Raw genomic sequence first — 16,628 nt, forward strand, 5'->3', positions numbered from 1 at the left:
TCGAAAGGGTCGCCTTGGTATCTGCGGGCGGTGTAGATGTTGAAGGAGCATTTTGAGGCACTAATTTTGAGATTTTTTCCATCTCGACCTGAGAATATGAATGTTTAAAGGTTGGTATGAAGTTTTGAAGGTTGATATGAAGATCTGGCATGAAGATTTGAAGATAAAATATGAAGGTATGAAGACTAAAGATGAAAATATGAAGATGTAGAGAACAATTTGTGAAGATTTGAGGGAAAGATGAACAAGTAAAATATACGAGGGTAACTCAAGAAGATTCGAAATCAGAAAGTAAAAAAGTAAAATGAGGAAACCTGAGTATTTATAGGAAAGAAGTAATAAATGCGTGAAATTTTGCATTTGGTGCCTACCGAGGATGGTCAACTGGCGGCTGACACGTGTTCAAAGTCAGAACGACGCGACTGATGGGATGTTTCGGTGACCTGCCAACTCGCTTGTGGCATAAAGAGGAAGGAACAAGGGTCAATGAATTACATCCCATCATTTATGTAAATCTACTCTCCGAAAAGTAAGGGGATTGTCTTTGTATGATTAAAATTGGGGATAAAGTTATCCCTGACTTCCCAATGAAGAAATAGGGGATGATGTGGTTCATTGCAGACTTGGGTACATCTGAGGGTTCCCTAGATCAGAGCCTAGGGATGAATGACAGGCCGAGATTTGGACATGACCAAACATGAAAGGAATCAAGCTCGAATAAAGCGAAGAATCGAGGATAAAGAAAGACGATTAGAAAGGACAGACGTGGGGCCAAAATCTCCACCCTCAACTAAATATTACGGCAACAAATCTTGCCCGATATTAGCGGTGTATCATTATTTACTAGAAGAGAAAGATTTTTATCTTATTTAGACTTGTACTAGGACTAAAACTCCCTTACGATATAAAGGGTGATGTTCTAAACGTCAATACCACACAAGAGAGGAGGTGATTTGTGTGGTGCCCAATTTTTTGATCTAGAAGAACCTGGTTCTTCTATGTGTTCTAACTACTACTGTTGCGGAATTAAAAGTACAGAAAATAAAGAACACAGAGATTTTTACGTGGAAAACACCTCGCTCAAAAAGTGAAAAAAACATGACCTACTACTCAGTAGGATTTTCCCAAACATCCACTGAAATCACTGAGCCAAAACAACATTTACAAAAACTCTTTGTAAACCTAAGGATTAACTCTAATCCCTGTGTAGCACACAACCTCAACTGTTGCGACACCTTCAAGTTAGCCTATAACTTGAACAATCAAAGTACCTATTACAAATGCTTCTATGAAAGCTAAAAAGGTACAACTTTAAACTACCTACTGCAATTGAACTAAAATAAAAATAAACACATCAGAACTGGTTCTTCTATCTCGTTCAAGTAGCTTCAGGTGTGCACACTTAAATCTCAAATAAATTGCTCGCAGAATTGCCTTGATCGTTTGCTCTCAATTTAGTTTAACTTCTACGTATGTGCAACTCCTGTAAAAGAGAACAATCACTGTTATTTAATGTGTTAGTAATCAGAGTTTGATTGAGACTCAATTGCTGATCTTCCATCGAAGTTGAGTCCTTGTTCAAAACAAACTCCAACCCTATCCTTTATCCGGATTGTGTCCTCTTCCCATAAGGAGACTTTCTCTCTTCATCCAATATGCAACCTTTTCGATCAGTTCAAGAGATATTGCTGCTTGATCACTGAGACTTATCTCCTTCACGTGAATCTCACATGTCTAGGTTGATAAATACTATGCCTTACAGGATGGACCTGGTCCATGACTGAGTTCATTTGTCATTCTTCAAAACTTCACCTAAACTTGGGCCAACAAATTCCCCCTTTTTGATGATGACAAACTCTGTGCTTTTACTAATCAAAGAACCTGTAGGAACTCAGCTTGACCATCAACACATTAACTTAGAATTTTAACTTATCATCAAGGACCAAATTTAATTAGGTTATAAATATCACATTATTCAGAATAAAGAGTAAAGCACAATATCTCTTCCCCCTTTTGGCATCATCGAAAAGTTGCATACATTGTGAATCCTAGAGTTTATTAATTACTCATGGCCACTTGGGCAATTGCAAGTGAAAACATGGATGAAATCATCAATAATCAACAGACATATTCAAACTATTAAGAGCAGAATCTTCATAGAACAAGAGAAACAACAGTTGTCATTGATAAGATATGTTTCCACCAACAAACCACAAAAAGAAAGAAAAACTTCCAAAACACGAGCAAAAAAATAGAAAAAGTCCCTAATCTGGGTCACTGGGGGTACTTGACTGGTTCAGAAGACAACAACTGGACATCTTAAGGCTTGGAGGAACTACAGGGCTGGGTTAGGATAAAGTTGAGCATATTCTGAAGCATCTCATCACTCTTCTCCTTTTCTTTTGCTAGCTCAGTTCTAAGGCCATCTCTTTCAGTTTCCAGTTCAGCTACACGATCCTGGAGCCTAGCAATTTCAGCATCCTTAGATCTACACTTTTGAACCAAAGTCCTTACCTTGCTATTCACAGGTGTCTTCAGAGATGAACCAGGTTCAACTGGGGTGGAATTGACAGGATAGTCACAAGCCAGAAGAGTCTTGACGCCAAAGTGTTCCTTGCTTGATGACATCTCCCATTTCTTCAAAGGCACTTTCAGCCTGTCCAAAACAGTAGTCAATATGAACCCATATGGGGTGGCATGAGCCTTGGAGCCATTTATGACCTTGTCCAGTAATTTGACAATAAAGGCAGGCCAATTGATCTGCATTCCTCTCACAAGGCACTCCATAAGAACCAGGTCCATGTAGTTGGCAGTGTGCCTCCTCTCCTGTCTGGGCAGCAAACACTTGTTAACAAATTCAAACAAGACCTTGTGCTCAGGCCTCATCTCACTTTTCTGCACAAACTTGGCTTCAGGCACATATTCAGCAGTTGCAGCATCACAAAAATTCCTAGTGATTTGAAGAGCATTAGGGAGAGAATCTAGACACGGCCACCTTCGCCTTGTATAATCATCATACCCCTCACTAGGTATGTCTAGAATCTTACCCAATTTGAGTGCATCAAACTGCATCCTTACTCCTTTCACCAGGCTGGTGACTACCCCATTCTTCACTGTGGCATTGGCCATAAACTCAATCAATTTTTTCCTAGCCAGCCTCCCATCCATTTCAAGGACCATGTCCTTCCAACCTTGTGCAGCTAGGGCATCCACCAGTCTTCTCATTCCTGGCTCATCCAGGTCTCTCAACAGTCTTCCTTTCAAAAATTTCTTCTGCCAAAGATGACAAACCTATCTTGTTCCTTTTCAGATTCCTCTTCTTCTTCTTCTTCTTCTTCTTCTCCACTCCATTCTTCTTTTTCCTCAGTAATTTTTACCTGCTTACCTTTCACTGCAGATCTAGTTCTTTTGGCTAAAGAGGGTTCAACAAATACAGGTTCAGAGGAAGACTTCTTGGAAGAAGCCTTGGCCCTTCTTGGTTTGGGTGTAGGAACCTCCACAGTTGTTCCCCTTTCTTGACGGACCAGTTCCATCTCCTCTTCTTCATCTGCTATCTCAGAACTCTCCACAACATTTGCTTTTCCCTTCTCCTTCATTTTCTTCTTGCTTTCTTCCAGAGCTTTCTGTAACTCAGCTTCACTTTGTCTGACCCTGCTTCTAGTGGCTCTTCCCTTAGGTACTGAAGGTACAGTAGGTTTTGGGGATGACACTTTGCTTTTCTTTGTTGTCTTGGAAGCAGTTCGAGCCTTTTGTGTGGAAGCTTTATGCTTCTTTGGATCATAACTGGCCCCAACCCTTTTTAGAAGATCAGCCAGTGTTTCCTCAACAGATGAACCAGGTTCATCTTGTTGCTTGCTTAGATGCACAAGCCTTTCAGCTGCCTCCCCAGAACCACTTCCCCCTGACTTGTTGCCACCTTCTTCAACACCTTCATAGATAGCCAGAACCTTTTCTTTCCCATTTCCCCTCTTATTACCACTTGCTCCCTCTCTCTCTCTTTTTCTTTCTTTTTACCTCCACTTCTACTAGATTCAGCCCCCTTTACATCTTTGACAGGACCAAATAAGACAAACCTATTTTCTACATTTTCAACCACAGTAGAGAATACCATACAAGAACTTACCTCACCAGGGGTTTCTTGAATTTTGTCAGTGTCAGAAGACCCATATTCTTCACCTTCGCTGGCAGAAATAAAAGCTTCAGACTCAGAGCTTGAGTTAGATTCTTGAGTAGGACTTTCACTCTTCTGGATGGCCTTCAATTTCTCATTTAGAACTTTTCTTAGAGCTCCAGAAGCTACAGTTTTTCTGGCCAACATTTTCTGCCTACGAAACCTAGGTTTTGGGGTTTCACTAGGGGGTGTATATGAGGATGTATTAGAAGGGGATACTGGTGGGGGAGTGCTAGGATTATCTTGGGGGTTAGTCATGGTGGATTGTTTCTTGAGAAAAATTTGGGAATTTTTGGAGAGAAGAAGGACGATCAGACCTTGAGAAGAGTTTTGATGGTTATGGACTAATGAAGAAGATGTGTGGCGTGTATTTAAAGATGATTAGACTTAAATGCAGTAACGACAACTTTTTTAGAGGTAAATTAGAAGTATAATCAAGGTGTAATTCCGGTCTCTTAGTGATTATTAGGCATCACTAGATTTTAGGCAAAAATTCCAGTTTTTAGAGTTCTAGGGGAACGAAACTGGTTCAATGCTCAACGGATAGAATTTCTGGGAATTTGATGAATGTAGGACTTTTGCTCATGATTGGAAAAATAATCTTTCTAATTATGCAGAGTATAGAAAACATACCTGAGCTTTTCATATGAACACATACTGATGAACCATGTTCATTATATTGAACTCTCTTGAACATGCCTCAAATGCCAAAATAGAAGAAATTTTGTAAGAGATCAGTCAGTCATACACATGTCACAGGAGTATACTAATTAAAGTATGAAACTGAGTAAGAATTGATCTAGATATTTACACAAAGTTAGAACTCCTAACCAAAAAAATAATTTCTTTTTTCAATTTTTTTCTTCATTGTGCATTCTGAACTGGACCTATTAGGTGATCTTAATCATCCCTAATTCCAACCTGTTCCTCTCAAAGTTTTCTCTACTCAGTGCTTTAGTGAAAATGTCAGCTATTTGTTTATCAGTAGCACAGAATTCTATTGAAATCAATCCTTTCTCATAGTTATCTCTTAAGAAGTGGTGTCTAGCATCTATGTGCTTAGTCCTCTTATGATGAACATGGTTCTTTGTCATGATTATAGCACTAGTGTTATCACAGAATATTGGAATGCATCCCACTTCAATTCCAAAATCTACCAGCTATTGTTTGATCCATAGCAATTGAGCACAACAAGAAGTAGCAGCAACATACTCATCTTCAGCAATAGAGAGGGCCATAGAATTTTGCTTTTTGGTAGCCCATGACACAAGACATGAACCAAGGAAGTGTGCCATACCTGAGGTGCTTTTCCTGTCCACTAAGAAACCTGCATAATCAGCATCAGTATATCCTACTAGATCAAAATTACTACCTTTAGGATACCAAAGACACAGATTAGTGGTGCCTTTTAGGTATCTCAGTATCCTCTTTACAGTAGTCAAGTGGGACTCTTTTGGATTTGCCTAAAAACGAGCACAAAGCCCTACACTGAAAACAATGCCAGGTCTGCTTGCAGTAAGATACAAGAGTGAACCAATCATACCCCTATACGACTTTTGATCAACTGATGAACCAGGTTCATCAATATCTAATTTAGTGGCAGTTGCAATGTGTGTGTCTATTTCTTTAGATTCCTCCATTTTAAACCTTTTGATTAGCTCTTTTGTATACTTCTGCTGATGGATCATGGTTCCATTTGGACTTTGTTTGATCTGCAAGCCTAAAAAGAAGTTAAGCTCACCCATCATGCTTATTTCAAACTCACTCCCCATTAGTTTTGCAATACCCTTACTCAGCCTATCAGTGGTAGCTCCAAATATGATGTCATCCACATATATTTTCACAACAAGGAGATCTTTAACTTTTTCCCTTAAAAATACGGTACTGTCAATTTTACCTCTTTTGTAACCATGCTCCAGTAGGAATTTGGATAGTTGTTCATACCAAGCTCTTGGGGCCTGCTTGAGCCCATAGAGAGCCTTGTCTAACTTGTACACATGCTCAGGACATTCCTTGCTCTCAAACCCTGGAGGTTGTTTCACAAACACTTCTTCCTTTAGGTAGCCATTCAGGAAGGCACTTCTGACATCCATCTGATGAAAAGTGAATTCCATGTGTGCTGCAAAGGCTATGAGGAGTCCGATTGCCTCTAGTCTTGCAACTGGAGCAAATATCTCATCATAGTCTATGCCCTCCTCTTGGCTGTATCCTTTTACCACCAGTCTTGCTTTGTTTCTTATAACTATTCCATCTTCATCAAGTTTGTTTCTGAAGACCCATTTTGTACCAATGACTGATCTGTCCTCGGGTCTCGGAACTAGATGCCAAACTTGACTTCTTTCAAATTGGTTGAGTTCATCCTGCATTGCATTCACCTAATATGCATCCTGCAAAGCCTCAACAACATTTTTAGGTTCAATAAGAGATAGGAAAGCATCAAAAGCACACAGATTCTTTAGCTGTGATCTAGTTTTTACTCCAGATGTTGGATCAGTAATGATGTTCTCAATGGGATGAGAACTTTGATACTTGTGAGGTTTCACAACCAACTGGTTTCTGCTAGATGTTTCTCCCATGTTCTGTTGCTGAGGAACATGTTCATGAACAGGTTCCTCTAGGGGGATTGATTCAATTTCTCCTTGATTAGTTCCCCTTATCAGGTTGCCCTGATTTGAAAGACCTGTTCCATCATCTGTTCCTTCTTTTGATGCCACTTTGACTTGTGCTGGGGATTCAGTCAATTCCTTTACCAATCCAATGGCTTCATCTTCATGTTCCTGTCTCTCAGAAAGAATGTTAGTTTCATCAAATACTACGTGTACACTTTCTTCTACACACAGAGTTCTTTTATCAAATACTTTATATGCTTTGCTATGTGAAGAATATCCCAAGAACACTCCCTCATCACTTCTGGGATCAAACTTACCTAGGGAGTCTTTTCCATTATTGTGCATATAGCACTTGCAACCAAATGCCCTAAGATGGGATATGTTTGGTTTTCTCCCTTTAAGTAACTCATAAGGAGTCTTCTCTACCAGAGGTCTGGTCATGCATCTATTGATTATGTAACATGCAGTGTTTACAACCTCTGCCCAGAAGCTGTGAGGCAATTTACTAGAAAGCAACATGGTTCTAGCCATGTCCTCAAGAGTTCTATTTTTCCTTTCAACTACTCCATTTTGTTGAGGGGTCCTAGGGGCAGAGAAATTATGATCTAAACCATTTTCATCACAGAATTCAGCAAACTTGGAATTTTCCAATTCAGTTTCATGATCAGACCTAATGGATGTAAGTTGATTTCCTAATTGTTTATGAGTTTTTCTAACAAATGTAATAAACATGTCAAATGCTTCATCTTTGGAGGTTAGAAATAGAACCCATGTAAATCTAGAATAATCATCGACAAGTACCATTACATATATCTTTCCACCTCTGCTCATGGTTCTTATTGGGCCACATAGATCCATATGGACCAGTTCCAACGACTTGGTTGTACTAACCATTTTCTTGCTTTTGAAGGATGATCTTACCTGCTTCTCCCTTGCACATGCCTGACAAACTTTGTCTTCCTTGAACTTGATATTAGGTAACCCTATCACCAAGTATTTGGAGACTAATTTTTTTAGCTTATTTAGACTTGCATGACCAACTTTTTTGTGCCACGGAGGGGATCATTAACCGACAAACTTAAGCAAGTGAGTTCATTTTCTGAGAGATGTAGACAAATCTACAATATAAATATTGTTAACTCTCTTTCCCTGCAAAACAATGTTGTCAGTGGTAAGGTTAATCACAAAGTATTTGGTAGAGGTAAAAACTACAAGATTACCTCTGTCACACAATTGTGACACACTTATTAGGCTATATTTCAATCCGTCTATCAGGTAGACATTCTCTATGGAATGAGAATCTGTTTTGCCTACCTTTTCAACCCCAATGATCTCACCTTTATTTCCATTACCAAAGGAGACATTACCTCCTTTTAAGTCCTCAAGTGAAAGGAACTGGTCCTTGTTCCCAATCATATGTTTTGAGCAACCACTATCCATATACCATACTTGGCTTCTCCCTTTCACTTGGACCTGCAAAAAGAAATCAGGGGTTAGTCTTAGGAACCCAAACTAGTTTGGGTCCCTTTCTATAGGCAAAAGGATGAATCAGATTCCTTCTTGCCCACCCAGGCAACTTGTTTTTCTCTTGAACAAAGACTTTGTTCTTTTGACTGGCCTTTTCTTTTGCATTACATTTATTTTTGTAATGGCCAGCCTTGCCACAGTATGTGTAGATTTTATTTTCAGGAAGGGTGAGGTATTTGCTTCTGTGGTCCCATTTTGGAGCTTGAGTCCCATAGCCAAGTCCTCTTTTGTTGCTATTGTGATGCTCTTGTAGCCAATAGAGTGCATCAGAAGCTTTGTTCCACTTGCAAGTTCTGTCTAGTTCATGTTTCACCTTTCCTAGATCTTCCTTTAGGACTTTGATGAGTTCATCTTTCTTATACAATTAATCTTTCATTTTTCCCAAGTTTTTTTCTGGAGTAAGATATATGTGATTAGCTTTCATCTTTCCTATTCCTAGTTTTAGTTTTAAGTTTTCATACCTAAGTACTAGGACACTGTTATCAAGTTCAAGAACCTGGTTCTTCAACTCAGCATTTGTGTTATCACTCTCATTAGCCCTAGACTCTAGACTTTTGCATTTTACTTTTAGGATCACACATTCCCTAGACAGAACTTCCTTCTCATTGTTAATTATCTCAGACTCATCAATGAAGTCTAGTAATAGCTCAGCCAACTTTTCTTTAGACAAAAATTTATCTTGTCTTTGAGATGAACGATACTTACCTCTTGTTCATCATCTGATTCTCCTATGGCCATCAGTGCTTGCTCTTCTTCAGCTTCATCTTCTGAGTCTTCATATGAAGTTTCTCCCTAAGCAGCAACCATAGCCTTGGTTGAACCTTTGTTCCTTTTTGGTTGAACATGTTCCTTCTTCCTGTTCCTTCGTTCAGCCCTTTCTTTCTTCGACTCCATTTCCCATTGAGGGCAGTTCTTGATCATGTGATCAGTCTTACCACACTTGTAGCAACCCTCATTGGTCTGTTTCTTAGGAGCTCTTGACTTGTTGAATGTTGTTCCTCTTGAATAACCCTTTCCTCTCATCAGGTACTTTTTGAAATCTCTAGTGATCATAGCCATCTCATCATCTTCCAGATCTGAACCTTCAACAATTCTGAGAGCTAGGCTTCTCTCCTTCTTGGGTGTATCCATCTTCATGATTTGTCTTCTCAGTTCATAAGCAGTAATATTTCCAATCAGTTCATCCATTCTGAGAGTAGCAATATTCTTGGATTCCTGAATGGCAGTGATTTTGCTTTCCCATGAGACTGGCAGAACCCTTGTCAGAATTTTCTCAACCTTGTCTTCTTCAAGAATAATCCTTCCAAGAGACTTAAGTTCATTTGTCAGTGTAGTGAACCTAGTATACATCACTTGGATAGTTTCTCCTTCCTTCATAGTAAAATTCTCATATTGAGAAAACAACAGTGTTCCTATGGATCTTTTCACTTGAGGTGTTCCTTCATGAGCCACTTGCAAAGTGTCTCATATATTCTTAGTAGTAGTACAACTTTGGATCCTGCTGTACTCATCGGATCTAGTCTACACACAAGCCATTTCTTGGCCTTAGCATTTTTTCCCAGTTGTTTAAGTCTTCAGCAGTGCAGTCAGCCCTTGTCTTTGGTACATCCACTCCTTCTTCATTTTTCATTGTAGTTGCCAAAGGACCATCAGTGACTATGTCCCAGAGTTCATAGTCTTCTCCTATGATGTGATCCTTCATCCTGTTCTTCCACCAAGAGTAGTACTGTCCATTGAACAGTGGAGGCCTGGCAGTGGATTGCCCTTCCCAGTTCCCAGGTGGTGCACTCATGTTGAACTTTTCCTAAGGTGTTAGCCTCTTCAAGGATAACCTGCTCTGATACCAATTGATGTTCTAAACGTCAATACCACACAAGAGAGGGGTGGGGGTGATTTGTGTGGTACCCAATTTTTCAATCTAGAAGAACCTGGTTCTTCTAGGTATTTCTAACTACTACTGTTACAGAATTAAAAGTACAGAAAATAAAGAACACAGAGATTTTTACTTGGAAAACACCTGGCTCAAATGGAGAAATAACCACGACCTACTACTTAGTAGGATTTTTCCAAATATCCACTAAAATCATTGAGCCAAAAGAGCATTTACAAAAACTCTTTGTAAACCTAAGGATTAACTCTAATCCCTGTGTAGCACACAGTCTCAACTGGTGCGACACCTTCAAGTTAGCCTATAACTTGAACACTCAAAGTACCTATTACAAATGCTTCTATGAAAGCTGAAAAGGTACAACTTTAAGGCACCTACTACAATTGAACTAGAATAAAAATAAACACAACGGAACTGGTTCTTCTATCTCGTTCAAATAGCTTCAGGTGTGCACACTTAAATCTCACATAAATTGCTCGTAGAATTGCCTTGCTTGTTTGCTCTCAATTTAGTATAACTTCTGCGTATGTGCAACTCCTGTAAAAAAGAACAATCACTGTTATTTAATGAGTTAGTAATCAGAGTTTGATTGAGACTCAATTGCTGATCTTCCATCGAAGTTGAGTCCTTGTTCAATACAAACTCCAACCCTATCCTTTATCCGGATTGTGTCCTCTTCCCATAAGGAGACTTTCTCTCCTCATCCAATATGCAACCTTTTCGATCAGTTCAGGAGATATTGCTGCTTGATCACTAAGACTTATTTCCTTCACGTGTATCTCACATGTCTAGGTTGATAAATACTGTGCCTCACAGGATGGACCTAGTCCATGACTGAGTTCATTTGTCATTCTTCAAAACTTCACCTGAACTTGGGCCAACAAAGGGGATAACCTTTTCATTTTTAAGACCATAATTGGCACGCATATCAAAGTAATAAAGTTTATTTTTGTCTTCTAGTTATTTCTCAAAGTTTTCTTCAGTTACTCTTTTCTTTAGTTGCAACTGAACAAGTATCGAGGGCTTGATCGGAGTAAGTTTTAGTGATTCAACTTAAAGTCAGGCTTAATTGTTCCATCACGTTTGGTTTGATCATTTTATCTCTCTTTAATTTAATTATTTGCTATTCTTAGACCATTCATGTTAAACTAAATCACCTGTCCTTTAAATCGCGTATAAATTCAATTGTTACTCATTTTAAGGGTAAACAATCTGTAGCATCCTTAGTTCTGTTACCACTACCATTGTTCTCCCAGTCTGCATGTTGTTTTGGACTAGAGTATGCACTGAAGGAGTCACATTTGGATGTATTTTAGAGGTTTTGGTGTTGTGTATAGTGCTGATTGATGGAGTTTTGAGGAATCTTATCATTTCGACTCAGTAGTTTATCAAAGTTTGATGAAAGTTTGGGTTGTAAAGGAATGTTGTTTTCTGTGGAGGATGTTTATGGAATTGCAAGTATGATGTTTGTATTAGTGTCATTTTCGGTAACTATTGTGATGGTGGTTGGTTGGTTTGGACTTTGAAGTAGGCATATTAGCTGTTAGCGGAGGAACTGAGGCTTAGGTGCTCAACTCAAAAATAAATTTCTCGGTCAAAGTCAATATCTAGAAGAAATGGAGTTACGATAACAAAGATTTACTTCACTTTCCCAGTAATTTGTAGAATAAATCAAGGAATAAAAATAATTGGCAAACAAATATGAAACAGATTGGTAAGCACTCCCAAAATTATGGTTTCGAATAGATTAAAGAATGATTGAATAAGTTTCAATAAGTATTCACTGATGTTCAAATGAGGTCCGTGTCCTTATATAGGATCATACAATTATAACAGCTCTATTACTTAATACAGGCTCATTAATGGTATTAATTACCTTGATTTCCCATTACCATATACAATTATAACGGAAATATTTATGATTAAATATTTCTTGTAACCATATCGATTTTCCTTCTTATTTATGACAGGTTCGTGCATCTTCCTTTCTTAACAACCTTTATTCACTCCATTCCTGTTTCTCCTTTTATAACTATCAGATCCGACTCTTTTCTCAATATAACCCCGTGGGTGTTCCTCCCATTCCTTTTCCGCATTCTTTAACTTATCTAAATAAGAACACCACTTGTCACTATATTGATGGTCCATGTACCATGCCTTGTTACCTCGTTGTTAGTCCACGTATCATGCCTTTTTTCCACTAATACAGATAATTCCCCCCACATTCATTTGGAAGTGGTAAATTTTTTTGGCGGGAATTCTTTGTTGTCATTTCTCGAGTACCTTTATTCCCTCTTCAGAACTGATGCGACGTATATCATATTCATTTAATGCCCATGCCATGTGGCTTCACATGACTGGTTCTGCAGTTTCTTAGCACTTTTTAGGGGTTTTCTGCGACTGCATGAGTCACGAAGTGACGGTTCTATTATGACACTTCATAATGATCGACTTCACCAGCGGTCGCATCTCCTTATAAATACTTTATTCCCTTCGATATCTTGAAACCTTCTTCCTTCTTCTCCGTATCCATCATCTTAACTTTCCTTCGTAATTCTGTACCTTTTCTCTATATTTTCTTTGTTAAACATGTCTTCTTCAACACCAGACCCTCGCAAAGTTGTGATCGTAGATGAGCTTGCTCCTTCTATTGCCCCTACTAGGAGTAGGAGAGGTGGTAGAATCCACAGTCTTGGTTCGTTATCTACTCGCAGCTCTACTTCTCAAAGTGGTTTCGCCAGGCCATCTTCTTCTAGACCAAGATCTCCTTTAACCACTAGATCTTCTTCTAAAAATGGGGACCAGAATGAACCCATGCGTGAGCCTACGGTTTCTGATATTGTTCCTCAAGAGTTTTCGTTTGTATCAGATCGTGAAACCATAAAAAATCAAGTTTCTTCTATAGCTTCTCTTAACCTTGCTGATTTCTACCCAAGCTTGATCACTGTTTGTCTTCTTTCTTATGTTCAATGAGAATGTCATTGGAAACAAGATTTCCCAATTCTAATTCCTGGTTCCAACCAAAGAATCACTTCTTACCATGCTGGCTTTTCTTTCGTTTATACATACCCTTTCACTTTAGGGTTTAACCCTCTCATTGACCCAGTGATCATCGAGTTTTGCGCTATTTTAATGTTTGCCTTGGCCAAATTTTTCCCATTGTATGGAGGGAAGTGGCATGCCTTCGCAATTCGTCGGATTTAGTTTCAGCTCTTTTTACCTTCCGTCACTTACTTCATTTTTACTCTCCTAAGCTGTTTCGTGAAAGGGTCTATTCTCTCGTGGCTAGAAGCAAAATGGTTTTAGTTAGCCCCGAGGATGACCGTGGTCGTGGTTGGTATGCCCATTTTATTGCTGCCCCACTAGTGGATTAGTGGGTGAAGAAAACATGCCTGTTCTAGAAAAATGGAACTTTGCACGTAAGTCTTTTTCCCCTTTTCTTTCTTTGATGTCTTGAGTTCCTTTATGTAATTATATATTCATTTTTCAACAACCATGGAAGTTTTCGAAGAAATTCCTGACTTTTGTGCTTGGGTAGAAAAAGGGTTAACTGCTGCTCCCCTTGACAAAAGATCTAAGAAATTTCTTTCACAGAAATTTGGTTGGAAAGTGAAGACTCACGATAATCTTCATTCTCGCAATTTCTTTCCTTCTTTACTTGTTCATATATAAATTTTTTATCATCCCCTTTTTTATATTATTAGAGTTTGCTATTTGTGGCATCAGTCCTACATTTGTTCTGTCAACCATACTTTCTGTAAGTCTTGCTCAAGAACTGATTTTGAGTGCTTCTTTCTTCAAGAGAAAACTATTGAAGCCCGTGGGTCTGATGATGAAGAGGATGCAGAAGAAGGTTCCTTGGTGAGAAAACCACATGTTAGAAAATGCATGGTTTCAGATGACGAACCCCATGTCTCTTATGATCCCCCATCAAGTGCGATTCCTTTCATACTCATTGATGGGCCAGGGAATGCTCCTTTAGAAATTTCTGATGAAGATGCTGGTACCTCAGCTAATCCCCCCCTAGTCCGATTGAAATGTTATCCGCCCATGGCTTTGAGGGTGAAGAAGGCCTCGGTCTTGTTTCTGAAGAAATGAAACTTACTTCCCTTCCAGTTTTGCCTACTGTTGACCCCTCTATGTCTTTGCCAAATGTTTTCCCAATGGTCGCTCCTGCTGCTGCTCCTCATGTAGAAGCTAAGCCTTCTAGCAGCAGGGAGGGTATGAGAAAAGTCGTAATCGAAGTCCCCGAGGGTGGAAATTTGTTGAGAAAATCTGGACAAGCTGATGTGCGGCTGAAGCCGTTGTTAGGACTCGTGGAGAAGAAGAAGTTGGAGGGTCACAGTTCCTTGACCTTAATGAATGAGATTGTTCATTATTCTCCTAAGGTATAAATTTACTTATATTTCCTTCCTTCCTTTTCCTCATTTGTAACTCTTCTTCTTTTGCCTTTTTTGTAAATTAACTTGATAGGTACTGAGCTTATGAAAAGAATCTCTTGGACTGATTAGAAATTAATTGAGTCACACACCGAGGCTGATAACCGGAGAGAACAATTTGAAGGTCTTCAGTTGGAGAAGGACATTCTTGTTGAGGGAAAAGGAACTTTGGAACAACAACTGAGGATGGTCTCTATTGAGTTAGAGGTTCTAAAAGATTCTTCCAGTAAAGTTGGAAAAGATAATGATAGACTGAAATCATCTTTTGCTGAACAACTTTCCAAGGTTACTGAAGAGATAAGGAGTTTGAAAGAGCTCCTTGATCAAAAAGAGGTTTATGCCGATGATCTGGTTCAGATGCTTACCGAAGCCCAAGAAGATCTTCGTGCCTTAACAAGTAAAATTCAGTTCCTAGAAAGTTCTCTTTATCTTTTGAAGACAGCTTATGAAGCCTCGGAAGCAGAAAAAGAAGAATTGAAAGCTGAAATCGAGAAGTGGGAGAAGGATTATGAAGCCCTTGAGGATAAGTCATCACTGGATATTAGTTGGGCTTTTTTGAACACTTTCCTCGAGACATTAACTGAAGCTAGTCAGGAAGGTTTTAACCTTAACGCTAATATTGCCAAGGCTAGAGAAACAATTGAACAGACTCAGCAACGTCAAAGCTTTTCCAATACCAAAGACGAAGGTTCTAAAGGTGATGGAGATGGACTTGCTCCTAGCAAAGCTGATGTTTAGCCCTCTTATCCCCAAGGCGATCCTTCTTCTTCCGTTAATGATGCTCCTTAGCATTTTCCATTTCTAGACTTTTTTCTGTTGAAAATGTTTGTTTGTTGGGAACTCCCGTGTGTTTTTTTGACAACTTCTGGAAGGTTTTTCCGCCCCTATCTTTTTTGGGGTTATGATATAAATAGCACCCCTGTTCGTTGGGGTTATAAATATCTTTATTGCTTTTGTAGCATATTATGCTTTATGCTCTTTTAATATTTGAGCTTACTCTTGCACTTAAAATGCTTTAACAGACAGTGACTTCGATATACATGAGCTTTTATAAAAAATGGCCCTTTTATATTAACGACGTTGATGGAGATGACGTCTCATCTTCATATTGGTGCAAATATATGAAACGTGAAGTAGATATGAAAAGAGAAATAATTTGAGGAAGTTTTATTTTTTGAACTCTCAAATGAATAAATTATGTACGTCATTTTCATAACTGTTCATACAACACGTTCATAATTGCTTTCATTGTTGCAGGTTTACAAATTCAGGTCTATTTTCCCGCGACTAAATTTATGGCCTTAACCTAGAAGCTCGTCGGAATATCTTGCATCCTTTTTGCAAGTTTGAACTGCTTTGAAAACTTTCCAAGGGTTTTTTCAAGGTTTTGTTTCCTGCTGAACTATGCCCTTGGTAAACATTTTCATAACTGTTCATACAACACTTTTATAACTGCTTTCATTGTAGTAGGTTTACAAATTTGGGTCTATTTTCCCGAGACTAAATTTATGGCCTTAACCTAGAAGCTCATGGGAATATCTTGCATCCTTTTTGCGAGTTTGAACTCCTTTGAAAACTTTCCAAGGGTTTCTTCAAGGTTTTGATTCAGGCTGAACTATGCCCTTGGTATATAGTTTCCTTCCCTGTGTAAACTTTTATATGCATAGTCCCCCCCAGTGTTGGAGCATTGAAGTATGAAATCTCGAAAATTGGATTAACTCCTTTCTTTTTGTCCTTTACCTGAAAAGGAAAATATAAACAGGACTCAGAGATAATTTTTTAGATGATGACTACATAACCCTTTCCCCATCAGAAAAGTTGTAACCTAGACCGGGAATATGCGTTTCGGGTCTAATATCATCATTTGGTACGGGTCAGCTTTTTGTCTATCATCTAAAATAGTTAGTAAAATTTAAAAGAACAAAATAAAATCGAACTTGTGCAATACCTAACTGTGGGTATTATCCTCGTTTAGAAGTAATACTTCTTCAAAT

General features: G+C 38.7%; 2 protein-coding genes across 2 annotated transcripts; both read right to left on the reverse strand.

Moving 5' to 3' along the window:
- Window positions 1-3,260: 3,260 nt before the first annotated feature.
- On the reverse strand, window positions 3,261-4,318 carry LOC138887168 (uncharacterized). Its single transcript, XM_070168885.1, has 2 exons — window positions 4,015-4,318; window positions 3,261-3,928 (listed from the first exon to the last, which is right to left on the reverse strand). The coding sequence occupies exons 1-2, from the start codon at window positions 4,316-4,318 to the stop codon at window positions 3,261-3,263; spliced, it is 972 nt and encodes a 323-aa protein (XP_070024986.1).
- A 2,228-nt stretch (window positions 4,319-6,546) lies between these two features.
- On the reverse strand, window positions 6,547-9,684 carry LOC138887169 (uncharacterized). The gene is made up of 7 exons (XM_070168886.1): window positions 9,129-9,684; window positions 9,013-9,080; window positions 8,777-8,905; window positions 8,345-8,662; window positions 8,001-8,253; window positions 7,133-7,763; window positions 6,547-7,042 (listed from the first exon to the last, which is right to left on the reverse strand). Exons 1-7 carry the CDS (start codon window positions 9,682-9,684, stop codon window positions 6,547-6,549), a joined length of 2,451 nt encoding a protein of 816 aa, XP_070024987.1.
- Between the last annotated feature and the right edge of the window lie 6,944 nt (window positions 9,685-16,628).

Source organism: Nicotiana sylvestris, chromosome 3, assembly GCF_000393655.2.
Source record: "Nicotiana sylvestris chromosome 3, ASM39365v2, whole genome shotgun sequence".
NCBI classification, from domain to species: Eukaryota; Viridiplantae; Streptophyta; class Magnoliopsida; order Solanales; family Solanaceae; genus Nicotiana; species Nicotiana sylvestris.

What these genes read in the sequence shown, in the direction of transcription:
- LOC138887169 (XM_070168886.1), bottom strand. Translation starts at nt 9,684, where the DNA reads ATGAAGGAAGGAGAAACTATCCAAGTGATGTATACTAGGTTCACTACA. An exon ending in GTCACAATTGTGTGACAGAG is followed by an intron (nt 7,764 to 8,000) that starts GTAATCTTGTAG and finishes ACTTGGTGATAG; the next exon opens with GGTTACCTAATATCAAGTTC. An exon ending in CTTAGGGCATTTGGTTGCAA is followed by an intron (nt 7,043 to 7,132) that starts GTGCTATATGCA and finishes TTCTTCACATAG; the next exon opens with CAAAGCATATAAAGTATTTG.
- LOC138887168 (XM_070168885.1), bottom strand. Translation starts at nt 4,318, where the DNA reads ATGTTGGCCAGAAAAACTGTAGCTTCTGGAGCTCTAAGAAAAGTTCTA. An exon ending in TGAATCTAGTAGAAGTGGAG is followed by an intron (nt 3,929 to 4,014) that starts GTAAAAAGAAAG and finishes CTATCTATGAAG; the next exon opens with GTGTTGAAGAAGGTGGCAAC.